Here is a 15665-nt window from a genome sequence, read left to right on the forward strand (position 1 = left end):
CCCTCCAGCACGTGAGCACTGAGACTCCATGGCCACGCTAGCACAGGGTGGGAGCTCTCAGGAGGGGAAGCACCCTCGCCTCTGAACACAGGGCTGCCTGCAGCACACTGCGGTCCCTGATAGGTATCCACTCAGTCCTCTGTAATATGATTCCTTAGGTGTGTAGACTGACTTTCATTTTGTTCCAATTGGGCAATAGTTCTATTTTCTTTGTTACTATACATGATTACTGTGAAGATGTCCAACAAACCATAGCAAGTAAATTATCCCTTTAATCTCACATCTCTCCCTCCTCTCCCTGTTTAATGATTTCCTATGCATTTTTCCAGACCTTTTGGACATAGAAAATATTTTTCAAAAACATAAGTGGGCTTCTATCACATGTGGTGCTCTGTAGTCTCCTTTTACTGATATATTAAGGATATCTTTCCAGATCAAGGAATATCTATGCTCTCCTACTCCACTGTGTGGATAAGCCATCATTTATATAATAGGATCCCTGATTTGGGGACATTTATCTTGCTTTCTACATTTGGATCTTATAAGCAATACAATATGCTATAAACAGCTGTGCACACAAATGTTTGTGTTATTATCTACTTTGGAAAAATTTGCTGAATGATTTATCATCTACAGAGTGCTGCCGCATCCATTCATTTCTGTGATCCTAAAAGATGGAGCCAGTGGCAGTTACAAGCCTGGACTCTGGAGTCAGACAGGCCTGGGCTGGAACTTGCGTCAGCATTTACATGGTGTGTGACCACAGCCAGAGTCTATTTCCTCATCTGTAAATCTGGGATAATAGAAGTATTTCCTGCATTTCATAGGGAGGGGATTGCAGAATTCCTTAAGGTAATGTATGCACAGCATGTAGTGAAAGCTCAAAGAATACTAGCGATCAGTGTTAGAAATACCTGCAGAGAACCATGAGATTCTCAAGATAATTCTGATACTGTGGGTGCGATTATGCCTGTGTACAGATGAGGAAACCGAGGCTCAGAGATGTAAGGTTGACCAACAGAAGAAAGGAGCATAATTAGGGGTAGCTCCATAACCTCTGTGCTAGGAGAGACTCTGTATTTTCGTAACCCTGAGAATCATTGCCAGAGAGGTTTTGGAGGGCCTGAAGCATCTCCCACCTCCCAGCACCACTGCACTTCGTATCAGGGAAAGAGTGTGGAATTAGACAGAGCTGAGCTTGGGTTCAGGCTTGCCCCGCAGTGAGTGGATAATTTCTGGGCAAGTGACTAAGCTTCTCTTAACCCTCATATTTCACATCTGGGGCTTCACTGGATTTTTTTTAAAAAGCTAAATGAGATCATAGATGTCAAGTCTACATGCACAGCTCCTAGCTTATAGGATGACCTCAAGATTGTCAGGTAACAGCAGCATGAGAATGAGAACTCACATCTTCTTTTCCTTTATTATCTCCCCCTACCACCAACTCAAACTCTCCCCTTCTAGAGAAAGCTAACCCACGGTGCAGACACTCATGACCACATGAAGGCATTGCCCAAGTCCTACCTGGGAAGTGGGGGGGGCGGTGTGGTCCAGTGGGTAGGAGAGGCAGAGATGATAGGGTGCAGCAAAGCCCCCCCCGCCTGACTGCACTGACCCCGACTCCCACTTCTCTTGAGTCAGCAGCTGCCTCTGTCGCTTGCTTCACACAATGAGCTGTTGTGCAGTGAAGTCAAGTCTTTCAGGATGGAAACCAGTTCACACAGGAGGAAATAAACTAGCATTAAACCCAGAACTCATGAGAAAAATCACATCACCTCCAGGAGCCATAAAAAGAGAGAGGGCGACTCTGCTCTAGGTGATGGCTGGTACTGTTTTTTGGAATTTAGTGTATTTTCTTTCTAGGTGAGTGTTTGTGGTGCCTTCAAGATCAGAACGAGGTTGAAAAGACTTATATAGGAACACAGAGCAGAGAAGAATAGTAGTGGCCATAGATGTCATGGTCAGAATATGCATTATTTCTCTTTTGCTAAACGAACAAAGAAGGTCGTTGGATTTAACTCTGTAGCTGTGACCTGGTATCCTTCGTCTTAATACTGAAAAGAGGAGCTGGGATTGTCCTTGGCATGAACACAAGGACCAAGACTGTTCGCATGCTGGAGCAGAGGGAACAGTCGGCTGGACCTTGCTCAGCAGAACTGATTTTTCATTCTAGCTGTAATGACACGACTTGTCACTGGTCACATGACCTTATACTATCACACCCGCCTCCAAAAAAAAAATTGAAGTTTTTCTTTCTGTAAAATTAGGAGCTGCGTTAGAACTCTTTTCAAAACTTCAGACGTTTGTATTGCACAGTCTCATTTTTTTGTTATTTAACCATTATCCCATGTACTTTTAATATTTCTGATTAAATCAGCTCACTTATAAACACTTAAACATGAAATGTTAGGGTAGAAATCCCTGAAAAGATGGTAGATGAAACACAGTTATATATTTTGCTCCCTGTTAAAAACCTACTGAAAAATATTAAAGGGAGTTTTTTTAAAAGGAAAGTAGATATCAAGTGGAAAAGTAATAAATGACACAGCAGACCCAAGAAGGGTATTCATAAGCCAGCAGTGGGGAAAGCTGAAAACTCTTCCATTCTAAAGCAAAGAGTCCCCTCAAAGTTTCAGGTAATGGTAGTACCGGGTGCCGCTGGAGGTGGGAGGAAGGAGAGGAGTTCAAACAAGTAGGATCAGTTGCAAATCTGTGTAAGAAGCAGCCTGACTCCATGCATCTGGGTCACTGGAGGTTTATTCTATAAAGAGGATAAAACAGCGGGCACCTGGAGTAGCGTACACCAGGCAAAATCGAAGGCAGTGATGCCATACTCAACATAAGCTTTTAACCAAAGTATGCATCCTGGAAGCTGAAGGCTCCAGCACTTTCCTCCCACTCAGCTCCTGGAATGCTGGCAGCCAGGTCTTAACCCTTCAGACAAGAGAAATCAGAGAATTCTCCACTGTGTAATCCGACCAGCCCAGACTGATCCAGAAGAGAAACTTGTATATACTGATACTTGAGCCTCTCCTCCTAACTGTCCCAGCCAGATCACCCTGCAGTGAAGCTCCCAGACCACAAGCTCTACTCCTATGCCCAGAGTTGGCAAACAGCCTTCGAGTCACCCGCACTGAAATGTGACCTACCACCACTGGTTACAGAGAACTAAGAAAGAACTCTAACAAGAAAGAGAGAGTGCAAAACAGGCAAACAGAAGACGAGTAACCTGGAGGAAAACAGTGACTCCATGAGGCAAAGCAAACTTAAAAATAGGCAGAGAGAATTTTGAAAAATAGGAGAAGAGGCAATCATGAATTAGGGAAAAGATAGTTTAAAAACAATCATCCGAAGAACTAAAAGGAATATCTGATTTTTTTCCCCCAAAATTGCTTTTCTCATTTTGGGAAATGAAAAGTTGTACAAGAAATGGGAATTGGTCATAGTTTACAAAACATTTTAAACACCAACTATTGATCAAACCAAAATTACAGTATAGCTGTATGGGAAGAAGGAGAAATGGGAAGGATGCCAGGGCCTAATGGGGCAGAGCGGGGAACAACAGTGAAATCCTTGTCTTATATATGGTGGAGGGTTTACAGATAATACCAGAAAGAGGAAGACATTTGCTTATAAAAGAAGTAATGCAAGTGTGTTACTGGCAACATGGTCGTAAATACCAAAATAACAACTATGTCAGCTAAAAGAAGTAAAGAAGTTCCCCTGGGGAGGAGAAGGTGAGGCACTGCTGTTTTGTATTTTTAATGAACCTTGGAGAATGTTTTTAAACTACATACATTTGTAACTTTGATAAAAATAAAGAAAGTTACATCACTGCCATTAAGTAGTCAGCATCACTTGTATAACGTAGAGCCCTCAAACGGTTAAAAATATCTTACACAGTTAGATAGTGAGCATGTATCAAAGTTTTATTTGATAAACTAGGGAAGAACAAGCTGAACAATGAAAGAGCTGATTCAAAAGTATTTAGAATTCTTGACTTTTTTGTGGGAGAAGAGATGCTTATAGAAAATTGTCCTTACATGTAAGACAGAATTCTACAGATCAGTAGAACCTTTAGAGAACCAGCAAAAAGCAAAACAAAAAAAATCACATTTGGTCGTTTTTCTACAAGTTAACCTCCATCTTTATGTAGCTATGATATTTCTGGTTTGTAATCAATTGTAGACGATTAATCAAATAAAGGTACGTTTCCTGAGAGGGTAAGAGCACATTTCTCCTCTCCCCCCAGTATGGGCTTAACAGAAATGCTCTATTTAAAAACCATGAGGATTAATCTCCAAAATATATAAACAGCTCATGCAGCTCAATATTAAAAAAACAACCCAATCAAAAAATGGGCAGAAGACCTAAATAGACATTTCTCCAAAGAGGACATACAGATGGCCAACAGGCACATGAAAAGCTGCTCAACACCACTAATTATTAGAGAAATGCAAATCAAAACTACAATGAGGGCTTCCCTGGTGGTGCAGTGGTTGAGAGTCCGCCTGCCGATGCAAGGGACACGGCCTCGTGCCCCGGTCCAGGAGGATCCCACATGCCACGGAGCAGCTGGGCCTGTGAGCCATGGCCGCTGAGCCTGCACGTCTGGAGCCTGTGCTCCACAACGGGAGAGGCCACAACAGTGAGAGGCCCACGTACCACAAAAAAAAAACAACAAAAAACTACAATGAGGTATCACCTCACACCAGTTAGAATGGGCATCATCAGAAAGTCTACAAACAACGAATGCTGGAGAGGATGTGGAGAAAAGGGAACCCTCTTGCACTGTTGGTGGGAATGTAAATTGATACAGCCACTATGGAGAACAGTATGGAGGTTCCTTCAAAAACTAAAACTAGAACTACCATATGACCCAACAATCCCACTACTGTTCACATACCCAGAGAAAATCATAATTCAAAGAGACACATGCACCCCAGTGTTCATTGCAGCCCTATTTACAATAGCCAGGTCATGGAAGCAACCTAATGCCCATCGACAGAGGAATGGATAAAGAAGGTGTGGTACGTAGATACAATGGAATATTACTCAGCCATAAAAAGGAACGAAACTGGGTCATTTGTAGACATGTGGATGAATCTAGAGACTGTCATACAGAGTGAAGTAAGTCAGAAAGAGAAAAACAAATATTGCATATTAACGCATATATGTGGAACCTAGAAAAATGGTACAGATGAACCGGTTTGCAGGGCAGAAATTAAGGCACAGATGTAGAGAACTAACGTATGGACACCAAGGGGGGAAAGTGACCAGGAGGTGGGGGTGGTGGTGGGATGAATTGGGAGATCGGGATTGACGTGTATACACTGATGTGTATAAAATGGATGACTAATAAGAGCCTGCTGTATAAAAAAATAAATAAAATTCAGAAATTCAAAAAAAATAAAATAGTAGGCTCAAAAATTAAATAAATAAAATAAAAACCATGCATCCTCGTTTTGCTTTATTTCCAAGTTTTGGATATTTTCCCTAAACACTTGCCATAAATATAGCTTTAAAAATAAACACAATAAAAATGAAACAATTTTATTAAGTTCTAACTAGATTCTGTTGTGTACTGTCTACTCTAACCTGAGGACTTTCCTCTTTGTTAAAAAAGGAGTCGTGCATGAACTAAAGGGGTATTAAAAACATATTAGCGCCAAAGAGAGATTTTTCTACTTGGTGTTATTGAAAGGGTTAAAGAAAAAACTGAAAGAAGGGGATACCTTTCACATAATTTGATTCAAAGTTAGGAAATGCTGTGTCTGCGTATTATTACTTAAAATCGTCTCATATATGGCATGCTCTATCACAATTCTGGAAATACTGTAGGAAAGCAGTAGTTTTGAACCTCGTCCTACAAAGCCTTGGGCTGGCTTCAGGCCTAGGGTGAGCTAGGAAGACAGGGGTTGCCCCACCCACTTCGAGTTCTCCTTTTACTATGTTGTGTAGTAGGTTTATGGATAAGATTTCATTTAAAGAAAGGACTCCAAGTTCCTTCCAGATCTCACAGCCTATGATTATTAAAAGGAAAAAGTCACTACGATTTGCAGTGTGTTTAGGTTGGATGGATTAATTCCTTTGCCAGGGCCATAATAGGAAGACTGACTTTGTCATTTCAATTATAAGCCACTGACTGTTTAGTCGAGCCCGGAAGACACTTTCCTGGAGGTTCCCTCCACTTGCCTGACAGTGGATCAATGAATGGCGGGTGATTTGTGGCTGCATTTTTACTGCTTCGCACAGGTTTATCATCTTGAAAGTTTTCCATTTGCATACGTGCTATACATTCTTTGGACGGCATTTCAATATCATCCAGAGTTTAGATTATGCATTGCCTTTTGCTGCACTCTCTGCTACGTGATGGGAATCTGCAAGCCCGGCCGGAATGCTGCTGTAGACCTAGGGGAACGTGAGTTGCAGCCACCACTTATTGAAGGCTTACTACGTGACAGTCCTTAGTATCAAGGGCTTTCCCTGCAGTACTTTATTTATTCCTCAAACCCGTACTTTGAGGTTTCTACTGTTTGCCACATTTTATAAATAAAGAAGCTGAAACTCAGAGAGGAAAGGTAATTTGCTCAAGGTCAGCCAGCTCAAATAAGCAGAATTGAGATTCAAACTCAAATCGGTCTGATCCCAGAACACTCTGCTACACAGCCTCCCTTATTGGGAGCTTTCAGAGTGAAATGAATTGAATTTGTCAGTTTTCGGCTTTTAAATACCAAACTTCCCAAGCAGTCTAATTGCTACTCTTTGGACTAAGAAGAAATGACTATTAAAAAGAACCAGTGGGCAGGAGGGCAAGAGAACAGGGTTTTATTATCTCTGTTGGTAAAAGAAGAGATGTAATCCTGAAAAACAAAATAACATGAAATGGAAACTATCACATACATTTGCAGTGGGTTTAGGTTGATGAAACTGCAAAGGAATGAAGAGAAGGTAAGGGATTAATGAGAAAAAGCACTGAAGATTTTCTAGAAGGGAAAGAAAAGGTCAGAAGTCACTGAAGGCAGTTGGAAGTTGGCTCAGTTGAAGGCAGGGTACCTATGTATCTTGACATATGGAAAGAGGCAAGTGAAGCTCCAAAGTAACAACCAGAGATCTGTGTTCATGTTCCAGTCAGCCTGGGTGGGCTTTGGGTGAGGAGCAGGCTCTGGAGCCAGACTTCTGGGCTTGAATTCTTTTCCCTGACTGTCTGGCTGGGTGACCCTGGACAAATTACTTAACCTCTCTGGCTTCAGTTTCCTCATCTGAACAATGGCGATCATAACAGCGTCAATCTTGTTGTGAGAGGAAGTAAAATGTTTAGCGAGGTGCCAGGCACTTAGTAAGAACTCACAGAAAGTTAGCTATTGTTGTTATTACCATAAGCATCACGCTCATATATTGCAAGAAATACGAGATTGTAAGTCAGTAAAAAGACTCGAAGAAACAAACGGGAAGGAAGTCGGGAGAGAAGTTCACCTGCAGCCAGGAAGTAAAGGGCAATTTTCTCTTGCCCACCACTGAGCATCAGGAGGAAATGCCAGATGTGGGGAAAGGCTGGATGGTGCGGGGAGCTCAAACCTAGCAAGACATTGAGGTCTGGATGGATTTAATGGAGCATGAGAAATTGTTTCTGTAAAATATATGCTCTGATGGAAGCTCTGGTGGCAGAGGTTCTTCTGGTGAGCTCCACAGGGCTGGGGAATCGGAGATTAGCCAACATACAGAAGAAGTGAGTCTGGGGCAGAGAGAGAAAGCAAGCTCTGGGTTATTCGTCTTTGGGTGCAGTAGTCATGGAAAGCACATTGGGAGGGGAGGGAATTTTTTAATAAGCACATCTTCTTTTGTTATCTCATTCTCCCTCCCCCAACTATGAATCTATTTTCCATTCATTCGTTACATTAAGAAAGAAACCACAGTTAAGTTGAATGCAGCAAAGATTAATAAGGTACTTATGAATGAGTGAGTGGTCGTCTGCTTTTTCAGCCACCATTTATTTATCACTTTCTTGATGTCAGGGTCTGGTTAGGTCCTGGAGTCACAGGATGTTCCCAAATACAAGCCTTCATTTCCAGAGCTTTACTGTGTTGTGTCATGGTTCTCAGTCATCAGAGTAACCCACATAAAATTCAGAAATCACAGATGTCCAGGATCTGTCTCAGACCTACAGATTCTCCTGCAGTGGAATTAGGCGAGTGTATTTTTCCACCACGGCATGTGTCACTTTTATGTTCACGTCAACCTTGAAAGACTGGTGAGAGAACCTTCCACAGTTTATAGATAAGGAAGTTGAAGCTCAGATAGGTTAGGATGATAAGTGAGGACACACTGCTGGCAAGGGCAGAGCTGGAACTCAGACACAGAGCTACTGAATTTATAATCCCAAGGGCCTTCCTCTTAGCCATGACCACTCTCCCAGGTATGCATTAAGTCTGTGCCTTAAGTCTGCGCCGGTAAAAGGATCTGAGGGTGTAGGTAAACATGCATGAAACCCTTGCCTACCCCAAAAAATGCTCAGAAAGCATCGGTAAGTCCTACCCAAGGTTCAGGGACTTGGATTTAAAGTGGACAGAACCCTATAAATGTTACAACCTGGCTCATGGTGGATTTCCTCCAAGGTGGATAATGCAGTGTCTACTGCACAAAGCTCTCTCATGTTACAGTTTCCATCACATAACCCCAGTCCCGGGCTCCAGAAACACTGCCTCCTTTTATTTGTCTCTGCAGCCTAGGGATGACAGTGGCCGCCTGCTGTTGCTAATCCCTAAGTTACCTTCTTTGGTGTCTCAGCTTTTTCATCACCTGTATAGCCAATTTCCTGCATCAAATCCCCTCCTTATTCCAGGTTAGATCCTGTTACACAGATAAAGAAACCAAGGTTCATAGAAGTTAGGTAACTCAGCCAATATAATACAATAGTTCTTGACAGAGTTACTATTCTGAACCATAAGTTTCTGATTCCAGAGCTTAAGCTCTTAATCACTGACTTATAATTTAAGGTGGTTAGTGAAGTTCCTGGTGCTCAAAGCCAGGTGGTGATGGCGATGGAGATACGAGGACGACAGTGATTATGACGATGATGGTGCTGATGTTGATGCTGACGGTAGTGGTGGCAGTGATCTTGGTGATCACCATGTTTGACAACTGTTGTATGTCCTTTGGGATAGGTGTGCAGATACAATGTCCTGATTGTCACACAGATGTCTCTGATTGTGTTACAGGCCTTCACCTACCACCACATCCAAGAAATCATGGTCCAGCTTCTTCGCACGGTGAACCGGACAGTCATCACAATGGGGCGGGATCACGTTCTGATTGTGAGTAGATCTTTTCCTCTTGTCAAGCATTTCAAACTGGGTCAAGGAATGAATTTTCTGGAATACCAGGTCTCGTCAAATGCTCAGCACCAGTTGTTGCTTTGTTTTGGACTACATGGGTCAGATTTTTCCTGCGTGGGCTGGGAGAACATGAGCGTTAACTCAAGTTGCTGAAATAAAATTAGACTTAGAACTTGTCTACCAGGATGAGTGTACCAGATGAGTTGAGCCTCAACTTCCTCATCTATGACTGGTGGAAGGTTCTCTCACCAGAGAGAAGGCTTTTGTAAGTGTTGCATGTCCAACCGTGTCACTCCTTTGCTTAAGCTCACTGGTGGATTTCCATCTCTGCTTGGCTTATCTCTCCCTCAGGTCTGAGGGCTTGTGCCCTCCTGTTAATCAGATCTTGGCTTAGGTGTCATCTAATCAGAGAGGCTTCCCTGCCCTGACTGCCCTGTCTATAACACCCCACACCCCTCCATCCTCTTTCAATTTCTACACCCTACTCCTTCATGTTTCTTAGTACTTATCACCAGATGAGTGAGATATATATCTGTATCTATCTATATAGCTATATAATTTATATAGCTATATAGATACAGATATAGATATCTATAGATTATATAGATATATAGATAGATATAGATATATTTTCCTTTATTTATTTGTTTATTGGCTGGCTCTCCTTGTAAGAATATGAGCTCCAGAATGAAAGGATTTTTGTTTTGTTCATTTGTATCTCCGGACCCTACAGCAGTGCCTGGCATATAGTAAGTACTTGATAAATACTTGTTGAACGAATGAATGAAAGAATGAGTGACTGAATGAGTGAAGGAGAGAATGAAATGTACCAGGCAGGGACTCTAAAGTTTAATGAAGACAAGTAGTACTCAGCTTTGATTGACTGACACCATGTGGGATTAGCCATACAGCTGCTAGAACTCCCAACTTCTTGAGAGAAGCTAAAAATCCCCGTACTTTATGTGAAATTTCCTGACGTTTAAGTGTTGGCAGCTAACTAAAAAATATTTATAAACATTTTATGATCCTCAAACAGCTGGATTCAGCTCTCAGAAAGTCAGTTTGGGATGTCTGCTTTAAACTGGTACGGTATGAGCCGGTTTGGGGAAGTTGATGTCAATAACTGTAGTCCTGCTTCACGGTTACAGAACTTAACATGCTGAGTGTTTATTCTAACAGTAGCTTGGCAAGGATTTGATCTCTAGAAGCCAAGTGTAACAACCTTCTTTATAGCCATTTGCTTCCGCCTACTTATGTCAGTGCATGGTTCCTTACTGTATATTATGTACATTTAAAGGAGTGGTGACATCCTTAGAGGGCGCCAGCTGTGCTGGGTACTCCTGCCTTACTGGTGCAGAGAGCCATGTAAATCATTCTCTGTTGTTTGTCTTACTGTCCTTCCACCTTAAAAGCATCACCATTTCTTATTCAGTTATAATCTTCCATATCTGCAGTTCCCATAATGCACCTTAGATAAACACTTTATGACCTCCCTAATCTTCATTCCTTCTCTTTGGAGCCAGACCTAAAGATGGTCATCCATCCATTTGGCTCATTCCATCTATAGCAGGCTCTTAACTCTCTGTCTCTCCTTCAGAGCAGTGATTCTTTAAAACAGTGCCTGTATCATAGAAAGCACCAAATAAGTGGTGTCTATTATTATTATTTTCCTTTCTCTCTGGTACAGTGTGTCTCTCTGTCCCTTTGTGTTATCGACATAGTCAGGTGAACATAGTTTGGCCCTCTTTCACGCTGAGACTTTTATCTGATGCTCTGTCCTGGTTGCTTGCCCTTCCAGTGCACACTGCTCACAGCTGGCCTGTTCATCTTTGCCAGGAAACTCCCCTACTCTAGAATGTTCAGTGGCTCCCTACTGTCTACCAAATTAAGGCATAAATGCACTAGTCTGGCCATTCGTAGCTTCTGTGATCTGGCCATAACACGATCAGTCATCAGGCTTGCCATACTTAGTCCCTTGCAAGGTGATTTTCTGATTTTTGTGCTCATGCCCCCTACATTCTGTGGACCCCTTTGAGGGCAGGGATCACATTTACTCATTCTTTTATCCTTATCACCCAGAGGGTGCCTGGCTTACTGTGGATACTCAATAAATGCTTGTTGAGCGAATGAATGAGTGAAATACTCCCGAAAATGTGGTGCTGTACCATACCTTCATATTTTTGTACATGCTTTCCCCTCAGTTTAGATTGCTTTTCCTTCTTCAAGGAACACTTTTTCTAAATACCAGGAACCCACATCTCAGGGAGTGTGGGAGAAGTGTAAGGAATTGCCTGCTCAGACTTTCCCTGTCCCCTGGGCTGATTCCAGGAGCCTTGCAGACATTCTAAGCTGCAAGCTGTGTCATTAGCCTCAATGACTCTTGGGTTTGCTGCTGTAATTACAATGATAAAGAGTGCTGAGTGGGGAGTACTAGAGGTATGTAGCAAGCACACCTCACTAGGAGCAGGGATGTGCCTGAACTGGAAGGAAGAAATAAACAGGTCTTTCCTAAGATTTGGCTTCATTTTCATAAAATGGGCCTTTCCAGCAATTCTTAGAATAGAACTAGCTCATCCAAATTAAAGAAAATGACGTTGGAAAGTAATTACTCGGAGGTCAGGGGTCCCTGTCTTAGCGCTGAAGGCCCCAATTTCATTTCAAATTGAAATCTGGCAAGGAGGAGAGATCCCCATTCCAACCATCACTTTTAACTTTCCAGATATGATTTTTATTGGTTAGTTTCATTACTCTGGAATATTAAACAATCAATATTTATGGCAAACACCAGACGTGTCTAGTTCTTCTGAAATCCCAAGAAGACCCGATTGGGTGTAGGGCTGGTTGTTCTCGTGTCATTATGTGGGATTACATAGTGACTTTTTTTCTTATTTGTAGGAGTAGAAATGTTGTGATAAAAGGTATTAAAATTACAGGTACCATAGGGGTAGGATGGATTGATTCTTATGCACAGCACATTGTAATTATCATTTGCTGGAAATAGCCATTCCTGATTTTTTCTGTAGATCATCTGCCTGAACAATGAAGTGTCGGTGGTGACAAATGAGCAGAAGGAAAGTTTACAAAAACAAAAAGCAAAAAACTTTTTACATGACTGCTGCCCTCTCTTCCTTTCTTAGCCAGAGTCTAACGTATCAGATAAATGTTTGTTTACTTAAATGACCAAGGATTTTTGACTATGATGATGAGAAAGGCAGCATGGTTTGGTAAAGGACATTTTGGATAAGGGAGAGCTGGAGAAAGTTTCCACACTCTAGACCTTAGTTTCTTCTGTGTAATGAACTGTATCATTTTTGAGATCTTTGTCATGTATGGAAGTTTTCTCATTTGGCCAATGCCCATTCTCTTTCCCTGCCTCCCAAGGTCCTGAGTCAGGGACAGAAAATAGATTTCACTTTATGTGCCAACTCTGGTGGCTTCTCAATGGCTCCCTGTTGCACTGTGTTGAGAAAGATTCCGGAGCTACATCTTGGCTTGGTAGAAAGAAGTGCTGAATTGATTAGTGATGTCTGTCATAAGGATGAGATTGGAAAACAGTGATGTATGCAAGATTCTTGGAAATATTATGTATTGACTGAAGTTATTGGTGCTTTTTTTGCCCAATCCAAACACTCTTGTAAAACCAATATTCCCTTTCACATATTCTTGGTTCCTTTAAGGAGGTAGTGGTGTCCGAGCAGACACATAATGGAAAAAGCCAGTAATCTGAGAGCTTGCATTTTTACCAGGGAATGGTTTCTATGTGCTACAGTCATATTTTATCAAGTGTAAGATGCACCATGATTTTATGTTCACATTACAAAGAGATATGCTACCAGTTAAACTGCAACACAGTGGTTTATTATTGCACTGCTTGTACTCTTCAGAGATTGTTAAAAAATAAAAAAGTAAGTTTGACTGAAAATCCCTGTTGTGTGATGGAGCTCATCTGAGTCCTCACAGGTAAGTGTCATCCTCTCCCGTTGTTCAGGAGAATAGACTGACTGAGCTTCAAAGGATGGAAGCATCCTGGCCGAAGTCACACGGCTAGTAGTAAGATGGGCTGTGAACCCAGGGACGTCTGATATCAGATCATGTGTACTTTGTGCTGTCCCACAGGTCTCAGAGTGTGGGGGGAAATGTCCAAGCTTGTTTGCACAGGTGAGGGGGTTTGTCAGGGAACCCCTCCCTCGCCAATGAGTCCTGCTGCTGTCTGCTCTAGAGAAGGCCATCCCCTGCCTCTGGCCTCCCTGGTGCTGGGGATGGACAGTCCCATAGGCAGAATCAGGGAACCTAAGCACTGCCAGAAGTTCTTGGAAGGGAAACAAACTGGTAATTTTGCTGAAATTGGGTTCTAGCTTTTATTTTAGGTAGTTCGAATAAGCCTCTGGGTGATACATTTTGGGTCTAATTACCCCAGTTTTCGCAGAGGAGTCTATTGAGTGATTAAATAAAAGTAAATGCAGTTGGCACGAGGCCAGCTCCAGAATTTCAGAGCCATTTATTCAAAAAGGAAGAAAACACGTGGGAATCACCCCACCCTCCATTGCTTCACCTCATAATAGCACTGAAGACTCCAGAAAATGCCTGAGTCATCAGAGAGCCAGGGTTTCAAAGCTCTGACTTCACTTCCCAAATGACAGATAGCCCACCTGCATGACCACTCTCTGTCACTGTGAGCCCAAAGACTCAGGAGGCCTCTGCAGGGGCCACCGCGACACAGTGCCAACTCCACCCACATCCAGCCCCATCCCACGGAGAGCACGCGTGAGGACAGTCTAGGACACGAGAAGGTGGGGTGTTCCCAGCCAGAAGTGGTCGGTGGATGCCTGACCTTCACGGCGTGACTCAGCACCTTGTTCAGAAAGCAGTGTTTATACTAAAGCCATCACTTATTGAGCAGATATCCTGCTTTCAGGCAGAAGGCTAAGTAGGATGTGTGTTTGACATCACTTAACCTGCATCAGGTACTCATGTTTTACGTGTGAGTTAACAAGCACAGGAAGGTTATGTAACTTGCCTATAATCACACAGCTTGTTCGTGGAAGAGCTGGAATTTGAGCCCAAGCAGTGCCACTGCTAGAGTCCCTGTTTTTAAATAGCATATTATGCACTCCTGCACTATTAATACCTTAAGTTACTATTTAGGCATCAGGTATTTTAAAGATAATAATGAGCACCTTAAACCCAGCTATTGCCCTGCCTAGACTTTGGAATCTAATGGGATGACCTGTATAGTAACTTTCAGAAACCTTAAGATGGCGTAGAATTTTGGTGGTTTTATGATGACAGTGATATCTTTAGGATCAAGCTCCTCAATTCTGGTAATTGAACCATAACAACCCATAAAATCTGAAGAACTCTCCGTCTCCTTGAATGCTGGTGCTTATGAAATAGCAGGTTTTACAGAAGGTGACACAGCTAGAATGGAGACGTGGAGATTCTAAAGGGTTCCGGAAGGAGAGGTAGTCTCCTCCTTCCACATCCAGCTCATCTCCGGGTTCTGTTTGTTCTAGGTCTAAAGGCCTCTATCCAAGCGTTTCTCATTACCATCGATGCCACTAGCCTGTGTCTGGCCATGACCATCTCTCACTGGTGCCCTGCTATGTCTTCTGATAAGACACACTGCCTCCGCTCTCGTCCCTTTCTAATTCTTCACACTGTGGCCAACACGGTCTTTTAAAGTAGCAGTTTCTTGGAGATAAAGCATCAGTGACCCCACAGTGGCCAAGGATGAAGGCCCAGCTGCTCACCGTGGCTTTCAGGGCACCCAGTCTAGGCCTGCATCTTCTCCCAGTGCCCCTTACCTCCCACACTTGTGCCAACTCAAGGGAACGGCTCTCTTGGTCCCAGAATGCTCTTTTTCCCCTCTGCGTCCCCCTGCACACCATTCCCTCTGTCTAGAACATACCCCTCCTAACTTTCCTTCCAAGACCTTCCACCTTGCAAACTCCGCTTCCTCCTTCATGTCTTGACGCACATTCCACTCCACCAAGTTGGGATCAGACCTCTACTCTCTTCAACCTTGTGTACTCATCATACTGTCATGAGAACATCCTTCCTAGCAACTGCAGAACAATGCCTGTCTTCATCACTCCTGCGTTTCTAAGGACACAGTGGTTCCCTGGCATGCAGGATGATCTCAGTGAATACCTGCTGAAGGAATGAAAGATTTCTGCTGTCTATTTTATTTACATACAACCCATCATTCTTTTCCTTAACATGTTAAGTGGTACTTGCATTACCCTTATACAAGTGTTACTGTTATTACCCTTGTGATATGATTAAGCTAGGAGAATAAGGGAGGAAAAGAATTGTTATTGAATACCCAGA

General features: G+C 42.6%; 1 protein-coding gene across 1 annotated transcript in view; it reads left to right on the plus strand.

Moving 5' to 3' along the window:
• The window catches only part of DOCK2 (dedicator of cytokinesis 2), a 407888-nt gene that overhangs the window by 171568 nt on the left and 220655 nt on the right, over positions 1-15665 (plus strand). Inside the window, exon 27 of the mRNA XM_030829968.3 lies at positions 9219-9314. Within this exon, the coding sequence (XP_030685828.1) occupies positions 9219-9314 (96 nt within the window). The remainder of the gene's footprint in view (positions 1-9218; positions 9315-15665) is intronic.

The sequence above is a fragment of the Globicephala melas genome, chromosome 3 (genome assembly GCF_963455315.2).
Source record: "Globicephala melas chromosome 3, mGloMel1.2, whole genome shotgun sequence".
In the NCBI taxonomy this organism is placed as follows: domain Eukaryota; kingdom Metazoa; phylum Chordata; class Mammalia; order Artiodactyla; family Delphinidae; genus Globicephala; species Globicephala melas.